Genomic DNA, 27,275 nt, shown 5'->3' on the forward strand with positions numbered 1-27,275 from the left:
TTTTTTTTTTTACATCTACCATTCTTCTTTCCTGCCACGTGCCTTGACTACACCCTTCAGCATGGCGTTCATTCTGGAGCTTCACCATGTCATCCGTCCTCGGGTACACTTGTCTTTCATTTTGCTTGGTTCTCATGTCCCATGAGGACGCATGGTTCCTCATAGCGTTCAGAGTTGGCTCTTGTCCCTTCTGCCCCTTCCTCGCAGCAGACATCTTTTTGGGTGCTCTGCGCTCACGGTCCCACCAGACATCTTCCTTTGAGTCTCCACTGCCAACTACCTCAACTTTACTGCTCAAGTGTCCTGCGATCTGAGACCAGCACGTTTGTGCTCCATTGCTCACCCACTGGCAGTGAAGCCGACCCCACCGCCATCTCTCCTGCTACCTGCTAGGCTACATCCAAAGCTCGCTGTCTGCCTGGTAGGGTCCTTTGGTCCCATGTCTGGCACTGTCGACTCTGCTGCCCCATGTACCCCGATTCCGTCGTTCATGTGCTCATGCTTCCCTTCTCTGGCCCGCTCTGCCCTCTGCTCCTTCCACCCAGTGATCCTCACCCGAGGATGCATGAGACCCAAGGCGGCCTATCGCCAACATCTTTCGGGTGTGTTTTGGTGGCGTTTTATTGTTTCCAAATTTCTGTTGTTGACTTTAGAGCAGAGCACTGCTCCCCCGCTCAGATGTTTGGATAGGCCTCCCCGGGGCCCATGCCCTTAGCCCACCCTCGGGTGAAACCACCCCTCCCACCCCCGGGAAGAATCACTGCTGTGGATTCCCAACCTCACCCCGTGGACTGGACCGACCCGCTCTCTCTACTGCCTTCCACCAGGTTCCCCTGACCCGTGATTCTGAAGGTCCCCAGCCAGCGTTGTCCCCGCACTCACACACGCTCGGCCTTCTCGTGTTGGAACCATCGCATTTCCTTCCATGTGGACTCCATACTTGCCATGTCCCAAGCCCCTGTCTCTTTTTCAGAGTTATACCTTTCATACTTAGTTTTTCTCCAATAGAACTTTGGAACTCTCACTGATTCACTCATTCTTTCTGCATTCAATATTCATGCTCCTACCTTTTCCTCTCCTCCCATTTATTAATAGTTCACATCTTCTAAGTTTACATACGATGTCAAGTTCGGCTAGATCCTCTGTCCAACCACCTGAATTTACCCACTCTCTGCTGTTATCCCTTCATGCATTGGTTTCAACATAACTAAGTTTTTACTTGTCTCTGTATAGTATTTCCTTTTATTTCCATTATTATTGAGGACGTTTAGTCTCATTTCTATTTGTTTCCTCGGGACTCCTTTAGTCCTGTGTGGGACTCTGGTTTCACATATTCATTCTGTACCTCTCTTTCTCTTCTCTGCCAGTTGTAAACCCCCTGCGTCATCCCACCCCTTTCCATAACTTGTTCAGTACCACCTTTCTGGAAAAGTCAGAAGTCCTGTCTGCTTATGGATGTGCAGTGTCCAGTACCATTCTGTGGCACGCTTTCCCTTATGTCAGCTGAATTCCTCTTTACATATTTCTTAACCTTTTCACCTCCTTTGTCTGGAACTGGGTTATATGCACAACTTAGTGCATCTTTTTACTTAGTTTCTATGATCTTTATTCTTCCTTGTTCTATTAGAGACAACTATAGGGCCAAGCCTTGTTATTCAGTATGTCATTCCTCTTATAGCCTTTCCCATCTAGAGGTGAATATTGCTTTTCCACCCATTTTCTTAGGCTTTCCCCCCTCTTTTATCTACTATTAACATCCAAATACTGAGTATGTTTCATTCTCATAAACTAATACTATACTCTGCTTCCTCTATCGTTCTACATTCATTGCTCAATCCATTTCTGTATTTCTTCTTTCCTACACATTTTGTTGGCTTGCTTTGGTTTTCTGTTTATTCCTTGGTAGGATCCCTGCAACTTGCTTTGTTTTACGTCCATTTCGCTTAACCGTCCTCTGTCGACCACACTTTTCCATGCATACATACTTTCCAAGATACTCTCCCTCTTACGTCCCATTTTTAGTTATTATTTTATCTTTCCTCTTTCTTCAAGAACTGCCTCACCACACAGTTCTCTTCCTGATTCAACCGCTTTGTAAACAGAAGCAATTCCCATTATCCTTTGTTTAAAGTACTCTAAATAACAATGTTGTTAGTAGAAACTTATATTGTAATATCTTAAATTTGACAAGCCCCCAACTGTCTCCCTTTTAAAATGCAGCATATTTTCCATCCATCACAAAAATGCTATTACAGGAATTTTTAAGTATTTCTTATAATTAAAAAACCATTTTAAAGGACAACTACATAATTATTTAACATATAATTCATTCATTAGTGGGCATGTTTGTATGCAGTACAAAATGGTCCCATACTATACGACTAATTGCATTCTTCTTTTATACTTCAAGAAATATGATAGGTTTTCAAGATAAATAGCAAATGCATATACATTTCTCAATGAAATATATAAATAAACTTTTTAGAAACATTTACTTACCGATTGGCGAATTGCTTGAGTTGCTCCACGTAGATTGTAGGGAAGATGACAGGAATAATGCACAACACATTTACAAACCTTAATCACAGGAAGTAATGCTAATGGTAGAAGAACTGTGACTGCAAACATATACCAGCTCCAATAGCCATGTGTGCAAAGTTTTTGCTAGCACAAAAATGCTAACTCACTGTACCAAGTTTCCCAAGCACATGGTGATACATGGATAACAACTTTTCATGTTAATAAGTATTTTGATAATGTGAGCAGCTAGTGGTGATATCTGCATTCCTCATTCTGGTCTCAGTAACATTTGCCGCTTGGCACCTTGCAGATTCCAAACTCAGCCTAATGCATACGTCCTGTCTCCAACTAGCATTTTTTCTCCCTTCCCCCTTTCTCCTTTTTTAATACAGATCCTTTCAGTTGTTTTTCTCACTTTCAGCCAGTCCTAACATGCTTCCTTAAACTCTGGTAAATTTAATATCACACTTACAGGCAGGTCTTCCCTAACTTCTTTTGCATATTTGCTCTGCTGTATCTTAAACATTCTACGTATCTTTTACTCTATGTATCAATTAATACAAGATTATTCTCTCAAGGTTTACCTTATCATGATTCCCGACTACTCCTCAACCAATAGCATTCATTTGTTCAACAGAAAGAGTATCCAGTCCATACACCTTCTAAAGGGTCAATGGTGACGTTTTTACGATTTCCACCAATGACTTATCAGGGTTTATCTTAATCCATCCCCTTCTAAGCTTTCCTAGCAATCAATCACTTCAGTCATCAAGTACCCACTAAGACTTCAAGAGCCAGCCTACCCAACTTCTATTCTTTTTCAGGCCCCAGATCCTCTCCCAATCTACACACAGTTCTGCGATCTGACAGCTGTTTCTTTCATTCACACCTATGTCTTGTTGCCATTCCATCTACTCAAAACCGCTCTCTCGTTCACAGAGTGCCCCTTTACTTGCTTGCCGACTTCTGTATTTTCCTTTTATTCTCTCATGACCTTTGGCCTAAGCATGAAGCAATAGCCTCTTCTCCCACCCATATGACTATTCAGATAATGTCTTTCCAACTGCAAGCAATTCGAACATTGCTCTTCTGTTCCTTTTCTCCTTTTGCTGCAAACTCCCTACATTTCCTCCGTATTTTCATTCAGCTGTATCTTTCCTGTGAATCTAATCCTCTCCTGGGTATGTACACTTTGAATGTTCAGCACTCACAACTCAACCTTCTTCCAGCTTCCTCATATCCTACACTCTGTACTGAATTTGTTTCCACCCTCTGTTCAGTCTGGACTTTCCTAGGACTTCTGCTCTGGCCCAGTTTAAAGTCCATCACATTTAATCTCTCTAACCTCTCATTCTGTTGTCTACACTGACTGTTTCAAATCTTTCTGGGCAGCAACACATCATACTCCAATTCTTATTTAGCCATATTCTCACCTCTTTCTTCGGCTGTTTGATAGCTAGCTTAACATGTAACCCGTCCAATTCTGACCTAACCCTGGCCGTCTTTAATGCTCTTCCTTGTTTAACGTTTTGAAAAACTGCATGCTCTGTACCACACTCCACCTCCTTACTTTGGCCTTAATGTTTCTCTACTTTTTCCTTCTTTTTTTTAAATACATGTCTCAATAGTTTCTCTCACATGCTTTAATTTCTAAGCAAACTTTTAACATCATATTTGAACAAGTTCTTCCTGACTTCCTTTGATTATTTGCACTGTCACATATATTAAAATCTATAATATGTTCAGCTTCCATCTCTAATCACGGTGAGGGATACATTAAAGGTACACCCCCTTGATGATACCCACCTACTTCTTACCAAATACAGATCATCATCTCACCAGATAAACTACCCACCTATGCTTTCTCTGGTTGGTCAAACTAGTGCCTTTCAGGTTGCTATCAATGGCTTTTCATCAAGATTTATCCTAATCTTCCCTTTCTAAGCATTCTTACCAAGTCCTTTAATTAAAATTTTCCATCCCCTTAAAATTCATACTCACTACCTTGCTTCTTTATATCATAACTTTATGTTGTTCTTGATTGAGCATTTTTTAAAGAAATAAAATATTGCACATATAATTGAGACATCCTCTATAATGCTTCAGAATCATTTACCTCTCTCCCAAGAGAAAATCACTATATAATTTAATATTTCTCATACATTTTACAACTTTAATAAATATTTATATATCCATAAACAATATGTACATAAATTCTTTAAAAAAATTTTTCCCATCAAGACTTCATGTGAGCTAGTCTACTTTCTGGATTGAACCTTCCAGAGGCCTCTAATTTCTCTCTCATCATATAGGCTACTCATTACAATCTTTATCACCAAACATTTTAACCAGTTAGATTCTTTCTGAGATCTGTCTCCATTTTTGGTGTCTTTAACTCACATCTTATTTGTCTTTTTGCCACTCTAACTACTGAGAACTCTGCTCTAATTCATGCAATGCTCCCATTACTTAAATTAAAACCCCTCTCTTCTTTCTTATTCTGTTATGCTCTGCCATGTCACAACTATGCATGTCCGCTACTGTCACTACCATATCATAGCAGTGGATACAGTATTTTTCTCCTGAGGTTTACTTCCTTCATGGTTCTCAACCACTCCTTAAAAAATACAAATAATCTTCTCTATAGATAAACCACTTGCCCTTGCTCCTGGTGAATTTTAAGGTTGCTAGTATTGTCCTTTTAGGAGAATTCATCTTCATAAAACTCCATTTAGCTTTTCTATTAACCCAGTTTTAACTGAAATGCCACCCACAGGTTAATAGCTGGTCTACCCTCTAATTCCCATTCCTGTCCAGGTCCTTAAAGCTCTGTGAGATCCACCACTCATTGCGACTGGGCCTTCCCATCCCATCTGACTCACTCCAGGGCCCCCGTTCTGGGTCCGTATTGTACCTGATCTGCCTTGTGCCACTCCATTTATTCTTAAGTCTTCTCCAACTCCAGCAATGGTCTTTACTCAGCTAACAAACTCTCCTCCTTATTCTGTCATAACCTTGGTCTGAGTACGGTGCCATAACCGCCAGTCTATATATGTCATTCTTAACATCATCCCTTCTTATCCGTAGGAATCTTCACATCGATTTTCCATTCCTTTCCTCCTCGTTCCTTCTTTTCTCCTTGAGAAACCTGCCTTAGCTTCTGCGTCCCTCCTTTCAGCTGCCACCTGCCTACACATCATGGTTACAGATCTCAGGTGGCTGTTCTGGACAGACAGCCCCCTCACGTCGGGCACTCCCTGCGCAGCCCACTGCCATCTCCCCTTGCGTCTGACATCCTTTACTGCATTCGTGTGTGTTTTCAGTTCAGCATAATCTTTGGAGGATTCTTGCCACAGGCCTGCCTTTCGTGTCTGTCCCACTTAGCCTATTTCTGACCTTTCGTTATATTAACCACACCCATTACTTCTAGGATTTTCCCAACAAAGCATCCTGGACAGCAAAACCTCACAGTACAGTTCTTACTTTGCTACATTGTTCACCTCACACTCTCTCCTTATTAATACACAGATCCGACTAGTTTCCAACTCCCATTTCCTCACGTTTCCATTTAGCCCTCTTTACTGCCCTTCCATTTTTGTTATCATTCTACACTGCATGCGCCACACCTCAGCCTAAATCACACGCGCCCTCTCCTTATCCTCGCCTCATTTAGCTTCCAGCCTGCATCTTTGCTCTCCTTCTTTGCCATATTTTTTCATATAAGTCTCCTCATCACTTCTCTCATCATCTGCAAATCCTAATATCTTAATTTCTGAGTATATCTTTAATGTCCCTCTTATAGGACATTCTTTCCAATTTCCATTTGGCAATTTCCCTCCTATATCTTAACCTTTGATAATGATGAATGCATGTATTTTTTTTGAGGTTTCTTCCCCTCCTGATCGCTACTTTCTCCCTCACTCAAAACCAATTTTCTACTCTTCAGACAAGCCTTTCCCTTAGATAGCTTCGAACCTGTTGTCTCCCTCTTAAATCGTGATCTTTGGATATCTCCAATTAGTATCAGTGACAATTTCTGTGTCAATACTATGCAATAAATACCTTCTCAACTGGCAGCAATATTGATTTTACTATTTAACTCCTTTATTTTGCCTTTTAAAAACTCTACCTTATATTCAGCAACCCTCCTTCATTCCCAGACTGCATATTGTGGTATCAATCAGTCCCATAGATTCAGTAATCCCTTCCGGATACACAAACACCTTGTACTCAGCACTTACTGTTTAGACTGTGTGGACCGAATTACAGGTCCACCCAACACAGCCTCTGCCTTCCCTCTTCCACAGTTTCCTGAACAGTTTTCCCTCCTAACCTCAATTCTTATTTAGCCTCATTCCCTCCTTCCTCTTTCTTAGTGCTTATAATCTGAATTCACATAAAATCATTCTACCAAAGTTCTTACTTTCCCATGGGCATACAGTATTACATTAGTTATACCCTTTCTTACAAATCTCCTCAGCTGCTTCTCTAATTTTCATTTACCCTAATATGACAGGTTGCCAGCAAAGACTTTTATGAGAACTGCTCTTAACCTACCTTCCTCCAAAGTAGTGGTTCTCAGACTGCAGCTTATGAAGACAGACCCCTGAGCCTCGCCCCGAGTTTCTGATTCGTTAGGTATGATGGGGCTGAAGCATTTCTCTTTCTAACAAATTTCTAGGTAATGCTGACAGAACACATTTTAAGAAGCACTGCTCCAAACTTTCCCTTCAGTCAAGCTCTTTAATTAAAAATTTCCCACCAAAGCATCAAAAGAAAGGATACTTCGACTGTCATTCCTTTTCAGTCCTTTATTTCTCTCCCATTATCAATACTAGTCATTGCAATCTGGCCTTATACTCAGCATTTTTAACCAATTAGGCCCAATCTCATTTCTGACAGGATTCCCCATTCTGAGAACCTTCATGGTGTGCATGGTTTTTCTTATTACCAGGCCACCTACTCAGAATTGTTCCCCAGTCAATACAGTGCTCTTCTTAGCTTTAATCTCTCTCTTCCATGTCTTTTGGCCCAAGTCTGGGGCCTTCTCCTTCCAGCCAGTACCTGTCATTCTTCAAATGGCCTTCTAAGCTGGAGGCAACTGCAATGTCGCTGCTCTCCCATTCCCTTGCGCCTATGACCTATCTTGCCCTAAAGAAATACGCTACCTTAAGCCTCCCTTCTTTTAACGACCATGTACATTTCATTACAGTGCACCTGGTCTCTTCCTGAACAGCACTCCCCAGCCCTAGCCAGGTGCTCTCCCCAGTAGCTGTCCCTCACTTTCAGAAAATCTTCACCAGACAGTAAATTCTAGGTAACTCGAATGTGGCACTTGCATGATAATCATTTGTGTCTCCCTTTGGTGGCTTACCCTCCCACATCTTCATTGCATATAGCATAATTTCATCTCTCATCTGTACCTGGAACTAACAAATGAAGTTTTACTGTTGAGTTGGGTTCCCAAGGTGATCTGAAGCCACTCATCCCCCAAAATTGTCATCTGTGCTACACACGAACTACTCAGGTTTATCCTGATGTCTTTAAGGTTACTGCCCTGGCTTTATATCAGGGTTCATTTTACTCCATCTCCTTCTAATCCTCCTAATAAAACTTGCCACTACTTTTCAGGCCCTCATCCTCCCATTGTATATATACTGCTTCTCTTAAGTCTGGCATTAAGACCTGACATTAGACCAAATAGACTCACTTTAGGATCTTACAGGGTTCCAGTTCTGGGAACCTCTGTTCCTCACCTCTGTTCCACACCACTCCACCTACTCTCAACACTCCTCATCTAGTACTTGCTTTACACAGTTTCTGTTCGCTCTTCCTTCAAATCCATCCCGTTTACACTCTTTAACCTTTCACTCTATTGGTGACCCTTGTTGCTTCAGGTAAGATTCCCAGATGTCACTTCCTCTTCACACTCTTTCTCCTTTGGCTGTAATCTAGCTTAGCTTTCATCTCCACTTAATATGCAACTCTGCCATTTTCCAGCATTCCTCACTCTAGCCCTCTTTAATGCCCTTCCCTACTCACACCTTATATTCTGCACCTCAGTTTAAATCCTCTAATCATATCTCCATTCTTAGATTCTAGTCACCATCTTCCCCTCCATGATATAGTCATACAAATGTCTCACTTTTAGCCAGTCCCCACATGGCGAGACAACTTCTAAAAGCAGCCAACTTTAAAGATACACTATGCAATAAACTATGATATCTTAACTGTCCATCATCCCTTCATTTACCTTCTCTTTGCAGAAGGAATGGCTGCAGAATACTTCAGATGTACCTCATACCGCTCACCCATTCCCCATCTAATATGATAATCTAAACTCTGGACAAACTACCCGTTCACACCCTCTAATAAGTCAAGCCTAAGATCTCTAACGTCGCCAGCAATAGCTCTTTAGTAGCATGCATCTTAAGCAGCTTTGTCATAGTTTCCTGTCACCCAGGTCCTTTAAATCCCTTCCAGATTGGTGCTTCAAGAGCTCGTCCACCACTGCCTCGCACTCTAGTCCTTGCTCCTCATACTTCCTTTGTATTTCATATTACAATACGATCTTTACACCCAAAATGTAACCAATGTAGACCTGCTTTAGCTCTGACAGGATTCTCCATTTTCACTCTTTATTCCACACACCTCTCTCCTGATGGAGCTTCCACCATCCATCTTTTCTGTGTTCTTTATTCTTGGTCTTTATTGCTCTGCCTTGTAGGCCCTCCACTACACAGTATTTCATTTTCTTTCCTTCCAGTCTCTCTCTCCTTTCGTATTGCATCATGACTTTTGGCCCAGGAATGCTGCCTTACCCTCCCAGTTGATATGTGTCATTCCTGAGTGACCTCTTTTCATCTGAGGGCAACTTTAATGTTGCTTTTCTCTACCTCCTTTTCCCCTATATTTGTCCTTGGGGGGAGGAGGGACCTAATCTTCAGTATTCCTCCTGCAAGGTGTATAGATTGCGTTTCATGGACCCAGCACTTCTCCTGGGCAGGTATAACCCTCCCTGCTCGACTCACTTCCATCTTCCTTGATTTCCTACACTCTAGACGGCATCTATTTCCTTCTTAGTTCAGTCCGGACCTGCATGGACTGCTGCAGTTAGCCTGTTTCGGATCCATCCCTTTTTACCCCCTTTTTAATATTTGTCCCATTGACACACCCTGTTCTTCAATTCTTATTCCAAGAAAGCCTTCTGGAATCTCCTCATAACTTCATTTCTTAGTCCCCCCTCCAGTGCTTGAGACCTGGCAACTCCCGAATTTCCCACTCTGCCATTCGCCTGCTCTGTAACCCAGCATGATTCACATCTCTCTCTCCTGGCTGAGCTTCTGGCATCCATCTTTTCTCCAACTCTGTGTCCCTTCCATACAAGTCTCCTTAGTAGTTCTCTCTCACTTCAGTCAGTCCTCACAACACGAACCTCGTCTCTGAGGGCATTCTTCTCTTGTTATCTTTGGATATTTGCCTGGCTTTGTTCATGAAGCTCTCATCCTTACATTATGGCAAGGGATTCAGTATTGTTCTCTTGCCATGGAGAGGCCCCTCTCACCCTTTCTCACACCCAGTGTTTGTCATACTTTTTAGCAACATTGACAGATCACTACGAATTGTGTTTACTGGAGTTCACCTTAGATTCCCTGTTACCTCTCATTGTTCTCATCCAAACCATTTTATTAAACATTTGCCACAAAACTTTCAGGAACATCATCTCTACTAATACCATTCCTATTTGCTTTATTCCTGTCACTTACTTATATATAAATGTCTTCTGACTTTACTTGTACTTAAAATTCAACTAGTTTGCCCAGGCTGTGATCTGCCTGTCTTCCTGATTGTCTCTCCTTGTTCCTCATTTGCCTGTAGCCTCCCTGCCAAATGGGAACCAAACAGGGGTTCACAGAATCTTGTGTTACTAATGGCTATCCTGCCTCTCCATTCTTATTTGATCATGACCTTTGTCCCTGCCATAATCCCATCTTTCTGTTTAAAAGACTGACCCATTCTTCTTCCCTCTTCCTCCTACAGAAAACCCACCCTTAATTTAACCAACATTACTCTCTAATCAGCCCCCCAGGGCATTAAAATAGATTCTGCAGTCTTGATAGATACACTCTTTCCTATACTGATCAACCCACTACCATCATCTGATTTCAACACACTCTATTAAATTCATTTGCTCTCTGAATTCAGACCTGTTCTTCACAGGATTCCCACCAGTGACTTTAATTATCTCTAACATTTCAATCATTTGGCTGCCTCAGCTCACCAGAGCCTGTTGGAAAATATCTTGTCTCCATTTGAAATACAAGGTATTTCGAATTCGTTCTAAACAAATTCTCTTCTGAGCACCTGTGCATCAGCACATCTTACTGTTTCAGACTGCCCTGTGGCCTCGCTGGCCTCTTTTTGCTCATGTACCTTCCTCTATTCTCCAAAGCTCTTTCACATCTTTTGAGATCCAATTAAACTTGCAGTCTTTCAAATTTTTTGATTTTTCTAGCTATTAATCCTGAACTCCCACAAAGGCCGCTATTAAAAGTTAAAGAACCTATGGCATTGAGTTGTGATGTCACAGGTATATAGATAGATCTCTCTTGCACTCTTATTTAACTCCTAGTTGGCGAAAGAGGTTATCTCAGTCATCTTTTTATCTAAGTTTACAACTTTACATGTAACGCCAATATGTATTGACATTTACTACGTGTTTGAAGGAAGTGAGTTTAAAGTTGACTGAGCAGATGAAGTCTCACTGCCCAGCCTGTCATATATGGTCTTTACATCTGAGTCTTTTCTTTCCTATCCATGCCTAGCCCCCAAATAATTTTTGAACTCCCCAAATTCTAATGCTTTTGTACCTATAAGCCTTTTCCAGACCATAGATTAGACCCTTTTCTTCATCCATACTTAATAAATCCCCCCTCCTTCAGACAGTTCACAAAATCCTATCTTCAATTTCCAGGAATGTGCGTCTGCCTCCATTTCTTATTAGTTCCACTAGTCATCTCAAAACAGAACTTGCCCACTTGCTTTTCCATTTGAAGACACTGACTTTACCAATACTAGTGCCTCATTACTGACCTACTCACTATAGGCTGAAAATTGACATAAAGTAGATTCATTCTGGTGATCTGTGGACCCATCGTTGGTCCACAACCTAAAAACAGTATTGCTATTGAGATTCCAGTGTGCTTTAGTGTTCATTTAATGGTCCATGTGCTTTTTACTGTCAATATTTTTTGTCTGTCAGCTCCTATGGTAGTGGTGCTTACATTTTTCCACAAATTGTTCTTTTTGACATGCGTGGCAAAAAACCTCCACAAGTATCTCCCCCACTGCTTTCTCTTATCAATACAGAAAGTTTTGCCCATGTCATCTTTTCTGTGCTATTCTAACCCACAATGGGGGATGGATTTTAAAATCATACTTTGTAAGACTGCTTTTTTTGACCAGCTTCCAGGCTGCTTTTGAAACTACTACGCTAGAAAAGAGAGCTTGCATGTTTTACGTGATAACAGAGCACAGTGCCAGGCGCACACGTGCTTCCTAGTGAGCGATGGAGCCTTTGTGCTTGTGCTGCCCGCTGACAGGCCTGCCTGCTCTTTCTCCTCCAGTTGCAGGCACCTTCAGCTGCACCATGAAGTTTACTGTCCGGGACTGCGACCCTGACACTGGGGTCCCAGCCGAAGAGGGGTATGATGATGAGTACGTGGTGAGTCTCCCTTGCACACACCCACTGTGACACCCCTGCACCACTGAGTGACTTCTGCCTAAAAAGAACATTTTTCTAGGAACACCTGACATGAACTCATGAGGTTTTAAATCTTCTCAAACGGATTACAACTGAGGGGGACCTGGAATCCTCTGTAATGGGAGTGTTAAGCCAAAGAGAATTGAGGTTTACCCACTTTCTGATTGGTCAAAACGAAACTCGTCCTTTTTTTATGTCTTTGTAATAGGGATATTACAAGATGAAAATAATTATATGGTTTCCATTGAGATCAGTGAGTTTTAAGTATTGGGGTGGTGGTGGTTTTGTTCAGCAGCTTTTAGTTTACTAATAATGTAGCTGCATCATGGACTGAAAAGCCTTCTCAGAACACAGAAGTTTAAGAAATGTAAATCTGTTAGTGAATGCCAAGTTCAGAAGGCCCAGTATGGCCCGAACTTGATTGTCAGGTGTGGTGACATGACTACTTTGTACCCCCCAGGGTCGTATATGTTGATCTGAATATGGTTTTAGCCAGATGTCCTATATCCTTTCCTTTTCTAAGGCCTACACCATTAGATTTATCCAGACTACAGGATTTAAACTAGTCTGGTAGTAGTTTTTCCTAGGCTCCTGTAAAGGATAAACACAGAATGCTAAGGCCATATTAGTTCCTTCCATCTGTGTTCTATACTGATGGGACTTTCATTTACTGACCCCTACTTCTTACCCACTAGTTGGAAGATCTCGAAGTGACTCTGTCTGACCACATTCAGAAGGTCCTGAAGCCTAGCTTTACTGCTGCCTGGGAAGAAGTGGGAGATACCTTTGAGAAAGAGGAGACCTTCGCCCTCAGTTCTACCAAAACTCTAGAAGGTGAGAACAATTTTGCTATCAACGTATTGCCTGACAGCAGTATAAAACCTAACAGGAATATTTACTACTCCAGAACTCTTTAAACTAATTCCCTTACAAGGCCAGGACCCTGTCTTCATCGTCTAATTGAGACAGCCAGTTTCCAGTCCAGTGGCCTCCCTCCGCACGTCACCCACCCCTCTACCCTGCCAGCACTCACTGGTGCAGAGGCAGATCCCTATGCTGACCTTTCCTGATACTGTTGCATCAATCTTGTCAACACAGAAGCTGTCAACAACATCATCACATTTCTGGGCATGCAGCCATGTGAGAGGTCGGATAAAGTACCTGAGAACAAGAATTCTCATTCCCTCTATCTGGCAGGTAAGAAACTTCCATCAGATTTCTTTTGTTGCAGAATTTAATAGGGATGTGCATGGGCATCTCATGCCTTGCTCTCATCCCACTGTTTGATTTACAATTGGAAGGCCCATCAAAATGAATAATTTGTTTTAGCTGTTTAATTTGCATGCTACCCTTCGGTTGTGCTTTGAAGATGTACGTTTGGCCTAACACACTTACTTAAATCCCTCCCGTGGATACCAATGCCACTACCTCCCCCAATTTTGAGTGCTCCAAATCAATACTATTGAATACCTTCTATGTACCTGGTATCACAGGAATATAAAAAGATTTAGAATTTGTATGTAGGATTCAATTCCGACCATAAACACAAACCTCTAGAAAAGCTAATAAGCTAAAATAATAGAAAGGAAATGCAGGCAGAGCATGATAAATTTCATCAGAGCTTGTTTTGAGTTCTTAATACAGTTTTCCTCACTTTTTTCTCTCAGGTGTATACAGAGGTGGCTATGATTTATTGGTGAGGTCAAGGCTGGCCTTAGCAGATGGCGTGACCATGCAGGTGACTGTCAGAAGCAAAGAGGGAACACCTGTAGATGTTATCTTGGCTTCTGTTGGATAAGTTTTTTGTTGGGGGTTGGGGACAAGATGAAGTTGATGTACACTTCACTGCAGTGGGCTTTTAGGGCTAGTGGCATGAATTTCCCAGAATCATTACTTTTAAAAATTAATGACTTTGCAAAAGCAAATTAAATGTTTGGCCCTGAGCCAGCAGATCAAGCAAATATCTGTCCTTGTGCATGTCTTTTTATTACACTTGGTCAACTGTGGTATGATAGTACAGCTTTGGGTGATCTTGAAAAGCAAATACTATCCTGTACTCCAGCTGCTTAACTTCATTATATTCTTTAATTTAACGTGTGTCTGAAAGCTCCTGGCAATGTTGAAAAGCTTTTATCCCAGAGGGGTGGTGGGGGAGGGGAAGGCAGAGTCCACTTTTGTCAAAATTCATTTTTATTAATAGAAAATAAACACTTATTCCACTTTCAGTTGTTATACTTGAAGTTGCTAATTTAAAGAAAAAGTTTAATCACTCGATAATCCTATTCTGATTTAATGATCCTATTACGACTAAAACATACTGCGTCTAAAAAAAAGATAAGTATTCAGCACCATTTACTCATTGGCCTTTCAGAATTTGACCTTAAAATTTCTGGAACTTTCCTGTCTATAAAGCACAGGAATTGTGGAGCTACGTGAGGAACCTCTCTGGGACAACCAGTGAGAAGTTAAGCAATCACCGTAAGGAATCAGTGTGCCCGAGGCGGTGACTTGGACCGTGCGACGGTCCCCTCCCCACCACTGTAGCTCAGGAGGGACATGCTGAAGCACTGAGGTATGAAGAGTCAGACTATGATTTGCCGTTAGAATTGGTCTTTCCAGCTAATAACAGTAAATCTCTGGCATAGATGCTATTGGTCTTGAATGTCTTGTGATGTTATGAAATTCTGTAAGTAGTTTGCATTGAGTTCAATTTATTCAGAAGTTAAACATATTTAATAAGGTTCACTACTCTGCCAGAGTGAGTGTCTGCTGGTTTAGGTAAATCATAGTTTTAAAGTATATGTAGAATTATTTAAACCAAAATCTGTTTTACCAGAATGTCTAATTAGAAGCAGCCGATGAAAGTAAATCTGAAGTTTTGACAAGAGACTTACTCTCACTTGAAGCTGTGCTGCTTAGAAAACTTAAAAAAGCATGTGCCCTTAAAGCCATACAAGGAGAGGGAAGCAGGCACTCTCTCCTGCTGGGGCCAGAAATTTGAATTTCTACATGTTTTTGAAAAGTCTACAGAAGGGTTAAAAGATTTTTATGCAAAATCAGTGAGTAGTGCTCATCAGAATTTCCTAATAACACAAAGACAAAGGCAAGTCCATACACACTTGATGTCAGAGGGACGGGAGGTGGACTATGAGGTCACCCTTAGTCGGAGCTTCTGCTGGCCTTTTTTTTTTTTTTTTTCTTCCTGTCAACCCAATCATTACACAGATTCACCAATGTGAATCAGGTGGAAATTTTGTGAGAGAATAGTATTTGGTGGCCAGGACCTCTTTTGGGCATTTCTTCCTAAATGGAATACACAACAGATAAGGGAGTAGGGGAGGTAATACAGGGAAGCTACTCTTTCCAGCTCAGAAGGAGTTGATGAAGCCCATATATGCATTCAAGAAGCCCATGGGATCCTCTAGCTGTGGGTAGTGGCTAATGTGGTCATCCAGAATCGACACTGTGGACCGCGGCAGCGTTTTCCTAGTGGAAGAGAACAGCATGTAGGTGAACTTAAGGCTGGAGGGAGAGGGAGGTAAGCCAGTGGGCAGCCCCAGCAAATGCCCCTGCGGACATGCCACACCGGAAGGAACCAACAAAGAGCTTATTCAGCTTCTAGCTTGGGATCGTATCTTAGGCAGATAAACTTGCCAATTCCATTATGACGTATATAGACTATAGTTTTTAAGTGTTCATAATCCAATAGACATCTTGAAAATGTAACAGTTTGTCAAGCAGGACTTCCAGCTCCTTAGAGAAGCAGGAGGCATCAAATGAGTGGGCCAGTGTGCAAGTAAAGATCACAAAAGACCTTCCTTAACCCTGGGAGCAGATGAGAGGGTATGCTGTTGAAACTTAAATGGAAGCTATTTACTACTGGGTTGTTTCTACTAGGCCAGATGAAGGTATGGAACGTTCTCATGTGACAAAGTCAGTTAAGATATTTCGTATTCCGACACCTTCTGAGTAAGTACCTAGAGAAAATAACAACCATTTCCCACAGTGAGCTCTCCTCATCTCGCCCTGCAGTCTGCTCAGCTGAGGTTGGTGAGTTGGCTTTATACAATCAGACTAAAGCAAACATTTCTTACAAAACTTTATCCATTTCCATTCCTTGGTTCACATGACAGCTTTTTCTTACCTGTACACTTAGAAATATGTTGTAGCCATGACAATGAAAACAGGCTGTATAAAGTGAAGAGAATGTGTAACTGAATTTCCTGATCTTTACATTTATGTGAGAATAAGATTCCCCAGCTCATCCTTTATGTTTCCTGGATGAACAGCCAGTGAGGTCGGAGACCGTGTCTGGAGCGACAGGCAGTCCTTTCAGTCTCAGGACAGGATGAGGAACTAATGACAAAGCCCCGAGAGAGACTCACCTGTACAGCTCCAAAAACTCTGGGTAGGGATTCACCGGATCCAGAGGCCCGTAGATGAAATGAACTGGGAAAGAGGAGAGAAACGAATTACGACCAGCTCACACATCTAATCCGTTCCCCTCCCCCCACGCTAAAATTATTCCTGTGATGGAAATTCATAACTTCGTTTAATAAGTGCGTATTAGAAACTTCTGGGAATAAGCCAAAAACGGAGTCCACTCGGGACGTTTTCTCCTATTTTCAGCCATTCAGTGCCTCCTGCAGCTCTTCTGTGCCCTGGACCAAAAGGAATAAGCCCCATTTTCAGCATTCTCTTTCTATAAATCCAGGATAGTTATAATTGACCCTTGACACCTGACATCGACCGACAATTTCTTGAACACTATGTGCGAGACACGCGGCACTGATATTTTTTAAATCTGTAAGAATGAAGAGAAATGAGCAGAAACCACCTATAGTCTCTTGATCAGTAATCTTAACCACCTTCTGTCTCAGCAATTCAGCATCTAATGTGGCAGCCAGAAACCAGTCTAACTCCCGGTCCTGACAGTGACACCCCTTCCTTAGCAATAGATCTCAATTATTTTCTATACTTTACAACACGGCATCAGTGTTGCAGATATTGGAGAGGGTTGCCAGATTAAAGGATGACCAATTAAATTTGAATTTGGGACGATTTTTTTTTTTAGTATAAGTATGTCCCAAATGTCACGCAGCACGTACTTATCCTTTAAAAAGCTTTTGCTGTTTATCTTAAATTCCAATTTAGAGGTTTTATATTTTTATTAGCTATATTTGGCGCTTATTATACAGAGTCTCTCAGTTTTCCTATCGAGATGTAATACTGAAATACTCACTGGGAATAGTCACAGAGGCAAGAGCTCCCACCCAGCGTCTTCTAAACTTCTTCCTCTGATTGATGTACTGTAAGAGACTGTAGGACAAGTCAATCAGCAGGAGTAGGACAAGAAATTATGGTTCTAGGGATGCAAAGGCCTGACATGAGTCATGAGGAACACAATATATGTTTTCTTAATCCAGGAGCAACTTGGCACTCCTGGGAATGGCCCACTTACCCATTTCTGTTAACCTCTAGAGTTAACGCCCATGTAGCCATAGCAGCAATCATGCCCACCACTAATGTAAGAATTAATGTTTCTCTGTGTTTATTAAGCAGCGAATGAGATCTAGGAAGGCTAGTTTGGGTTGTAAGTGACTAAAGCCCATGTCTAAGGTTCTGATCACTGTTCTACCACTAACTAGTTTTGTGACTCAAGGGTCGAACAGGCCTTTTTTGACCTGCTTCCTTCTCTTTAAGAGGACTGAATGAACTACAGGATCTCTAAATCTATATCTACATCTAAAATTCTAAGTGTTGAAATTGATAAACATAGCCACATTTTAGAACTCAAATTCGTGTATTTTAATTATCCTGCTGGAAACTCCAGGAGTTATGAACCTCAAATGTCACCTTTTAGAAGTGGCATTTCCAGTTTGGAAAGGAAAGTATAAGGGAATTTTAAAAGAGGGTTTTATTTTGCAATTTTTTTATCAAGATCCCATAGAGATTGAGGTGGAGGGAGGAACGGCTCTCCCCCTCACAATTCTCAGCAAGGCCATCAGTTAAAACAGTGTACGCTACACTGACCCAGCTAGTTATGCATGTTGCCATCTGTGAAAGCGGCATTTGAACCAAGGCTTGGGAATTCCTTGTACAAGACAGAAGAATGTCCCCTCTCAGTCTCCGTTGCTACAGAAAAAACTTTTTAAAAAAACTTGTACTACGAGAGAGGCACCAAATGCTTTTCACAACTATGATCAGACATGTTAAGGCATTTAATATTAATGAAAAGTCCAAAGGATTTGCCAGCCAATCAGCCACTTACGACTGACTTATCATGAGAATTTGCAGTTTATCCAAACGTTTTGTGCCACGTGGCTCAGGGCTCCCTCTCGTCTCTCTTAACCAACATTCTTGTGACAGCTAAGAACAGAACAAGCAACCTTGCATCTTTCCCCATATTCCAAAAGAAAGCCTCTCCAAAAACCAAAGCAAAGAGTCACTTCTTACCTGTCGATAACTAAGTTCCCATCATTGTTGCGTATCCCTGCCCACATGTCCCACAGCTCACTCTCCGAAGGTCGGGTGTATGGCCCAAAGACTGGGGTGAGACTGAGTCCAAAGAAAGCAGAAAGATAAGTGTGAGAATTCAGAATGTCAAATATGATTGGAGCCTCAGAGGTCACGTAGTCTGACTTTTAACTGATTTATGAATTCGTTCTACTACTTCCATGGCAAGGGGAACCTTTGCTTTAACATTTCAAACCCTAGGATTTGGCCCCGAATCTTAATGGCAGCAGGTTGCAGTGAACCGGTCTCTGACAGTGACTTACCCTCGAGAGAATACGAAGAAGTTCATCAGTCGCGTGAGGATAGGTGACAGCACGCCTCCATCTTTCAGAAGCTACAGGTAAATAGATAAAAGTAAGAACCAAGGCTCCAGAGAGAGAGAGAGGACAACTAACCAGGACAAAAAGTTTTATGTGAGGAACTAAAAAGACTTTAGGCAAATCTCATACTGGAAGGTCTGGTCACTCACTGGCTTTTAATTTTTTGTTCTGCCTACCCAAATCCTCTCGTGGCAGACAAATCTATTTCTAATTCACTTTAAGATAACATTTCTACATTTCACTAAACCCCTAAGACAGTTAACTGATATAGTCAACTTTAGACCAGGATCCCAATTTGTTCTAACATCATGCTAATGACACAAATCTTTAGATTTCTCCAAGTATCTGTTGAGCTTTTATTCTCAGAAAGTTTTAGGCTTTATGTAGGGGTCTCTTCTACCACTTTATTTGCATAAGAAAGAAAAAACTAACTTCATTAATGTAAATTGATGAGAAGGAGTTTAACTACAGCTCCTTATGGCAGGATCCCAGCATTATTTGTCAGTATAAACTTTAAGAATTAAACATCTAGTAAGTGCAGTAGCCAACCTTTTGAAGAAGAAGAGGACGGTGAGTCTCAGGGAATATACCTAAAGGAGAAGAGATTTAAGTTAGTCATTTTCCATCAACTTTAGGACAAATATAGGCCTGTTATTTGAAACTATCTACCCTACTGACTTGTAACGTCTGGGAACTTTACTCCTGAAATCCAAATTACAAATAAAAACTTAGTATTGTCATCTACTTCCTTCCCTGGGAATTCTAGGTTTAACAGAAAAGTATCCCACTGGGATTTCTTTCCCAATTTTAAGGGTAGAGAAACCGTATAAAATATTTTATACGGTCATCCATACTGCTGATGACGAGGCTCTGACGTTCCCTCCCATTCCTCAGGCCACATAGTATTGACCTGGGCAGCAAAAGAATCTGGAGATTTTTCCAGAAGTGTACCTCCTTAAAAGAAAAAAACCTAGATTTTCCATTTTCCTCCAGAGTCAATGGAAGAAAGCCTTGAGCACTGGTTATAAAGGGACAGACTTCTCTCCTAGTCTGCCCAGGAGGTATTCAGGGGACATTTGGAGATTCATGGATTTACAGGCCAGACTCAGTGGCACGCAAAGAAAAAGAAACATCTCCAAAAGGTCTAATCAAGTGTTCACTAATTTCTAACTGAAAGTTGGCACTGCCATAATTAAAGAGTTTATGAAACTGCAGTAGTGTTAGAAGTACCTGTGGCCTCATGTCAAATATTTGCATAACCCACTGCAGCTGTTACAGATATTAGAAGTATTTAGGTGTGTAAATATTTCATAATAATTGTTACTACACCCGCCACTAGATCTTGCTACGTAATGCATTTTAAAAAGCACATATTTTTATAACGCAGCTTTTTATTAACTATATGTCGATATAATCAGTTTCCTTTGTGATCCTATTCATTTTATTTTTTTATATTTAAAAACATGATTTTGAGGAAGGGTCAGTAAATCTTATGAGACCACCAAAGCGGTTCATGGCACAAAAAAGGTAAAGATTCCCTAGTTTAATTGTGTCTGTTTGCAGTACCATCAGATTACTATTTAGACGCCACCTGCCACCCACCGCCAAGGCAATTACCTCCGTTTGACAGACAGAGACTCTTTATGGTAAGCCGACCAGATCGATTCTGCTTGAACCTAGAAATGGGAGGGAAACACACATCTGACTGAGGTGACCCATACAGATGCAGTGACTAAAGACAAATTTCCCAAGAGGCAATAGAGCTAGAAAGAACCCAGGAGCAATTTACTTTTCCCAGCATCCTGAATGGGCGAAACCTATGAACAGAGCAGAAGTCTATGGTTTCACTGACCTATAGAGCAGCTCCTGCGCAACGATGTCTCCATAATCATGAGACAAAAGGTTGATCCTGCGGTTCTGGAGCCCCAGATGCCGCAAAAGCGCTTCCACGATGCTGGCCTGCTCGAATATGGAGTAGTGATGTGGTCTCTAAGAAAAGGAAAGTCCAGATGCACGGGATGAAGTCAGGAGTGTGGTGTGCCAGCTGACCCTCCATCTTGTGCACCCTACCCCGTGACGCTGGTCCCGTCCTGCTTACCGGTTTGTCGCTGAAGCCAAAGCCTAAGAAATCGAGGGCAATCACTCGATGAAATCTCAGTGTCAGACCTTCCCAGATCTACAAGAAAGAAAGAAAGATGATTTGGACTTTTTGACGCTGCTTCTCCTCTCTTCCAATCTACACCAGCGTAAGCGCTTCATGCCTTGCTCAGTTTAACAGACTTCAATAAAGGGAAAGTCACAAGCAGTCACCACAGGCCCATGGATGATCCTCTTGAAAAGTGCTTTGTTCCTAATAATTAATCTCCATTGAGGGAAGAACTCCAGCATTTTTAACTTGGCAATGATACTTCCCAGATTTCCGAAGAGTTTTTTACTCCCTTACAGTAAATGAAAAAGTTCTATATTTAATCCTATTTTATTAAGCAATTCAAATATGCAAAAACCTTCCAGTGCTGACAACAAAGTTCTTGATTTTGGATTTCTAAATACGTAGTAGGACCTGGAAAGTCTGATTTCATTACCTTGTACCAATCATAGCTGGATGTTGGAAAGCCATGTAAAAGCACGACTATCTCCGGACTTCCAACCACACCCACAGAGTCTGGGAAGAAGGGGAGAGATCCGTTAAACCGACTCCTTGTAAAAATAACCTTGACGATATTCAATCTAAGTAATCTGGTATAAAAGACAAATCCTGACCAAGTTTCTGAAATTAAAATAATAGGTTTCTTTTTAAAATACAAGCTTACTGCTTTAGGTAAAAATAGACATTTGATTTTTAAAACTCTGTATGTTAAAAATTTATAAGTAGCATATTTTATATGAAAATAGTCTGCTTAATTTCACCCAATTTTGTAAGTATTTCTATATTATTAATATGCAAATTGCTTTCCACAGTAAACTTTCAGTTAAAAGTATATGATCACAATATATAAACTACAGATTCTTTGTACTTTATCGTTAATGACCTCGCAGAAATTCTCAGAATAAATGTAGCAACTCGTCCTCAACCTGATGAACACCCCCCTTGTTTAGACTGTTTCCTTAGCACTTTTATTTCCCACAGAAGAACCCAATCCAATATCGAAAGCGTCATGCTCAAACCATTGCAAAATTCTAACTATAAAAGAGTTAATCGACATAGACATTATTTTTAATGCATTAACATTTTAAATTAGCCATTTAAACAGTAAAATGCCTTGCTAATAATGTTAGATTAAAATCAATACGTTCATGTGCTGCCAGTGGCATGAGAACTTGCTAAGACTTGCAAAATAATTTAGTTAGATGCAATTAAAAATTATATATTTTAGCCTAGACACCTTATTCTTTGGAATCCATGCAAATAAAATCATTCTGTTTACAATAAGTATAGTTTGAAAATATAAAGAAAAAATAATATAAAGATTCCCCTCAACTAAGGCACTGAAAAACTGGAAATGACCTAAATGACTAATAAAGAAAATTATATACTTACTTAATCGAAATAGCAAATGAGAGGAGGTCAGGAGCAATAATGAAAAACGGTTTATGACAAACATTTTTCGTTATTGCTCTTGACCCCCGCCCAAAGAAATCTTTTCCAATCTCGTTTTTTGGTTCTTTACCTATAAAATGAGGTTAATGGTACCTATCTCCAAGTACTATTATAAAGATTAAATGAAATAATGAAGATTGAAAACATAATTCAATGCCTAACATATGGTAATTACTTGATAAGTAGCAGTCATAACAATTATCATTAGCAAATTAATTTATACAAAGTTGTATAAGACTTAAATCACATTTAATGATGTATATAACAAATAATCTTTATAGAAAACAAAACAAAACGAAACCAGGACTTGGTGGGGACAGAACCCAGTGGTCGCTTCATCTATGCATAATGTTTATGTCACGCGACGCTAGGAGCGCTCAAGAGGAAAAAAACCTGCATCGATATAAATGGGGCTACGGAAAAAAATTTTACTAAAAAGTCAGTTCTATAGAGATTGGAATCTCACTTCCACCACCCCTACCCTCCCAGCATTTTTTTTTGGGGGGGGCGGTTAGTCCATTCCTTCAGGCACACTTCACAGAAAAAGGGGGTCCTCCCCTTGATCACTGAGGAACGGAGACCAGTGGACACAAAATAAGTCCCTCAGCGGGACCTATACACACAGGTGTTCCAGCGGTCCTCCTCTTACCTTGGTAGAAGATGCGCAGTCCCTTGTAGGTGAAGAATTTGCCAGAAGACTTCCATGAGTGAAGAGCGGGGGAAAGCTGGGGGGGCGGGATGTGCAGGTAGGCAGCAAGCAGGGGCACGGCCAGTAGCCCCACCTGTACCCACCACTCCCTCATCCTGTAGGAAAACCAGAGACGCTGGGTAAGCAGTCAGGTGATACTGTACACACTTTCTACAAGCCCCAAACTGCTAAGACAGCGGGAAATGTCCGTGCCATGCGGTCACTGCCCTGCCCTCCATCTGAACCATGGCAAAAAGTTACCAAGGAGAATGTAAGGGGTGCCTCTGCCTGCCGTGGCAATCACCATATTTGTTCGCCATTCTGATTTTAGGGGAAAAAAATAAATATATATTTTAGTATGTAGTTTTCCTCCTCATCTCCCCATTTTAATCTCTCAGCCCCTCCCCTTGTGCTGTTCCCAAGACCTGCTGGAGAGGTTTTTATGTAAAGTAAAAGGGAGATTAAGTATTTTGCACCTTTTCCTTGGCTTTTATCAAGGCTTCCCAGGAAAAAAAAAATTTCTTTCACATTTTCTCAAAGCTCTACCACCTATCCACTGGCCCCCACTAATATAAGGTTTTATATTTTTATATACATAAGCTAAAAAATAAAAATAAAAAACCCTACCATAGCAATATCACATGTCCATAAGCAGAGAGCTGTTTTTGATTTTTTTAGTATTTATCAACCCCCTGACCCCAGTGAAGCCCTTTTTGGTACTACTATATGGATTTTTGCTGAAGAGTCTGTGAAAGAAAGAAGTTAGATGCGCTGGGCAGTCCATCATAAGCAGCTTTGTCATGACCCTGAATATCTAATCTCTTGAGAGGTCAGGGAAGCAGATTATATTTCTGCTTTTCTTAGCAGACTCTGGAGGAAGCCCCTATTTATTTAATTTCTTAGGACTCCTCTCTTCCCCCCACCACACAAAATAAATAAGTAAATAAGGCATAGCTCATACCCAACATCTGGGAATTGATTTTGTCATTGGAAGAAGAGCATGGTTTGCACACTTAACCTTTCCATGCCCAGGATTTTAAAGTCCAGGTCAATTTAATTTATCCATAATGACACTGAGTCCTCAACAGGTATTAGAAACAGTTCTGTTTCTAGTTTATCAACTTCTGATGGCCACCAAAGAAAATTATCAGCAGAATGTAAGTTCTTTCGAAATAGCCAAAATAGAAATAACTTCTAATACCAAAAAAAAAAAAAAAAAAACTATAAGAGACCTGGTGGAATCCAGCTTTGTGTCTGTACACATACCCTTCCACTGTAATACCTGTAATCTGACCACAATCCTGACCCATCACAAAATATTCCAACTCGCAAAACTCTTGAGAAAAAAAAAAAAAAACTCTAAAATAAGCATGTGGTTCCACGGTAGTAAAATAATGACATTCCTTAAAAAATATAAGCTCTTTTGCTTATTTTTTAAGCATCATTATGGTAATTTTTTTTTTCCTCCAAAATTCCTGTCTATAAAACAGACCCAGTCAGTGATTTGGTTCACCTTTCAAGATACTAGAAATTAGAAAAAAATGCCTAACACATGCTCATTATATCATATTTTTCACCCCACAATAATAGGAGGCTACCTCGCAAAACCTCCTTGAAAGATGAGATAACAAAAAGCATTAGGTTTCGACCATCATTTTCTGAGCTGTGTCCTTTCCGCTCATACATTTTCACGATCTCATTACGCCTTATCCCTACGCTTCTCTCGTTCATTCACGGGTTCCAACAGCCAGATATCTGCAATGACTCAGCAAAGAGCCAGGAAGGGGTTACTAAAGGAGCAAGCAGAAGGAGCCCCCCACCCCAGTGGGGAGCGGCGGGGGGGTGGGGGGGTAGGCAAACGACATACACACTGCTCCTGGACACCCCCATCCTCTACACTCTCCTTCCCTTTCACTCCAAGAAGCTAAAGGAAGCCGTTTTCTGTCTTATCTCAGCAAAAATGCCCCTAATAACATTTTAGGATTTTTAGTAGGGAAGCAATCTAGCAGACTAAGCAAAATAGATTAAACAATTTTGTATCAATATCTCCATTATTTGATAAGCCGTGAGTCGAGAGTATAAATTCAGCAAATCCCAGTATGAACCTGGAAATTAATCAACCTTTCCGAGCTCTGATTTCTTCATTTTCTAAATAAGAAAACTACAATTAATACTACCAAACCTGCCCGCCTTACGGTATCACCTTGAGACAAGGAACTACTTTGTAAACCAACGCAAGCAATTCATGTGTTACGTGGTGATTGGTGACATCACCATTCTCACTTAGCTTCTTGTAAGTATTCTCAAAAATACTTACGCTCGGAGATAACGTAATGCAAGTTCCAGTCACACCTATGCGGTAAATCACGCCACGGCATTACCAGGGTCTTCAAATCCTAAACTGCGCCATAGCAATTCTCGAGTCTTGAAATCTTAAATCGCACCATAGCAATAACCTGGGTCTTGAAATTCTAAATCGCGCCAGGATGATATCCACTGTTAAAAGCCTAAAAAACGCCATGGTGAAACCCGGGTCCAGAAATCCTAAATTGCGCCACAGCAATACTGGGGTCTTGAAATTCTAAATCATACCGAAGTGATGCGGTAATCTAAAAATCCTAAATTGTGCCAGAGACATACCTGGTTAAAATCCTAAATCGCACCACGGTAAAACTTGGGTCTAGAAATCCTAAATCGCTCCAAGGCGATGCAGGGATCCAGAAATCCTAAATCGCGCCAACGCGATACCCGGATCTAAATATCCTAAATCGCGCCAAGGCGATGCCGGGATCCAGAAATCCTAAATCGCGCCAAGGCGATAACCGGATCTAAATATCCTAAATCGCGCCAAGGCGATGCCGGGATCCAGAAATCCTAAAACGCTCCAGGGCAATACCGCGATCTAAATATCCTAAATCGCACCAGGGCGATTCTGGGGTCCAGAAATCCTAAATCGCGCTAGCACAGCGCGGGGGGAGGGAGGGGGCCTAAATATCCTCAATCACACCAGAGGCGAAACCAGAGATTAGAATTCTTAGTGGCGCCAGGGCAATGCCGGGTTCTAAAAAATCCCAAATCAGGAAGATCTGAACATTCTACTACGTGTAAAAGTGGCATCCCCCTCCCAAGGAGGTAGATCGAGTTCACCGGACAGGCATGCGGGCCTCCCACGGGGCTTTCCCTCCATTGCAGGGGTCGTGGTCTGGCAGCCCCAGCTCGGAAAGAGCCCTAAGGCGCTAGCCCGCACCCCGGTGCCGGACCGCGGCTTTGAGCCAGCCACACCCCCTCGCGCTGGCCGCGCGCACCCACCTGCGGAGGCGATCTCGGCGCACCATGGCTGCGTCTTATCCCATGCCGCACGGCACACCGATATGGAACACAGGGGCGCCGCGGCACCCGCAGCTGCACCCGCAGCTGCGTAGGGCCAGCACACAGCCCGCGAGGGCGGTGCCGGCCGCGGCAAGCAGCGAGCGGCCACTAGGGCGTACGCTGCGGCAATGCGCAAGGCGCGGCTGCCGCAGAGGAGGTGCCGGGATGTGCTGGTTGCGCGGCAGCGCGGAGCCAGTGGGCACCGACTTTTAGAGCCCACCCGAGCCCCGCCCCTGGTCCGCCCACCACACCGCAGTGCTCCTCCCACCGCAGCCACCACCCCTCCCTGCAGCCCGGCTGCTGCTGTGGGGATGGGGCGCCCCTCTCACGGCTGCTCCTCCAGGGGGCACCTTCAGGGGTGTTAACCCCCACCAGCACCCAGCTACTCCTCCATGGCCCCCCAACCCTGGCTCTAGGTTCTGCAGCAGAAATCCTTTTCTGGCGAATTAATGCCGCAGTAAAAGACAACAGACCCCCAAAATCCCGAACCTCCACTTAGAC

General features: G+C 41.9%; 2 protein-coding genes across 3 annotated transcripts in view; one reads left to right on the forward strand and one right to left on the reverse strand.

Annotated features, from left to right (window-relative positions):
- Positions 1–14,244, forward strand: part of COPG2 (COPI coat complex subunit gamma 2) — a 154,726-nt gene extending 140,482 nt beyond the window's left edge. For both annotated transcript variants that reach the window (XM_016148729.2, XM_016148730.2), the window contains 4 exons: positions 12,147–12,244; positions 12,979–13,117; positions 13,382–13,480; positions 13,951–14,244. In XM_016148729.2, coding sequence (XP_016004215.1) covers positions 12,147–12,244; positions 12,979–13,117; positions 13,382–13,480; positions 13,951–14,081 — 467 coding nt within the window. In that variant the 3' untranslated portion in view covers positions 14,082–14,244. The remainder of the gene's footprint in view (positions 1–12,146; positions 12,245–12,978; positions 13,118–13,381; positions 13,481–13,950) is intronic.
- On the reverse strand, positions 1–26,947 carry MEST. Its single transcript, XM_016148732.2, has 12 exons — positions 26,715–26,947; positions 23,367–23,521; positions 21,702–21,781; positions 21,218–21,295; positions 20,972–21,108; positions 20,737–20,795; positions 19,669–19,709; positions 19,063–19,133; positions 18,740–18,841; positions 17,526–17,602; positions 16,669–16,732; positions 1–15,769 (listed from the first exon to the last, which is right to left on the reverse strand). The coding sequence occupies exons 1-12, from the start codon at positions 26,738–26,740 to the stop codon at positions 15,652–15,654; spliced, it is 1,008 nt and encodes a 335-aa protein (XP_016004218.1). The 5' UTR covers positions 26,741–26,947; the 3' UTR covers positions 1–15,651.
- Positions 26,948–27,275: the final 328 nt, after the last annotated feature.

Source organism: Rousettus aegyptiacus, unplaced genomic scaffold (assembly GCF_014176215.1).
Source record: "Rousettus aegyptiacus isolate mRouAeg1 unplaced genomic scaffold, mRouAeg1.p scaffold_m13_p_13, whole genome shotgun sequence".
Classification (NCBI taxonomy): Eukaryota; Metazoa; Chordata; class Mammalia; order Chiroptera; family Pteropodidae; genus Rousettus; species Rousettus aegyptiacus.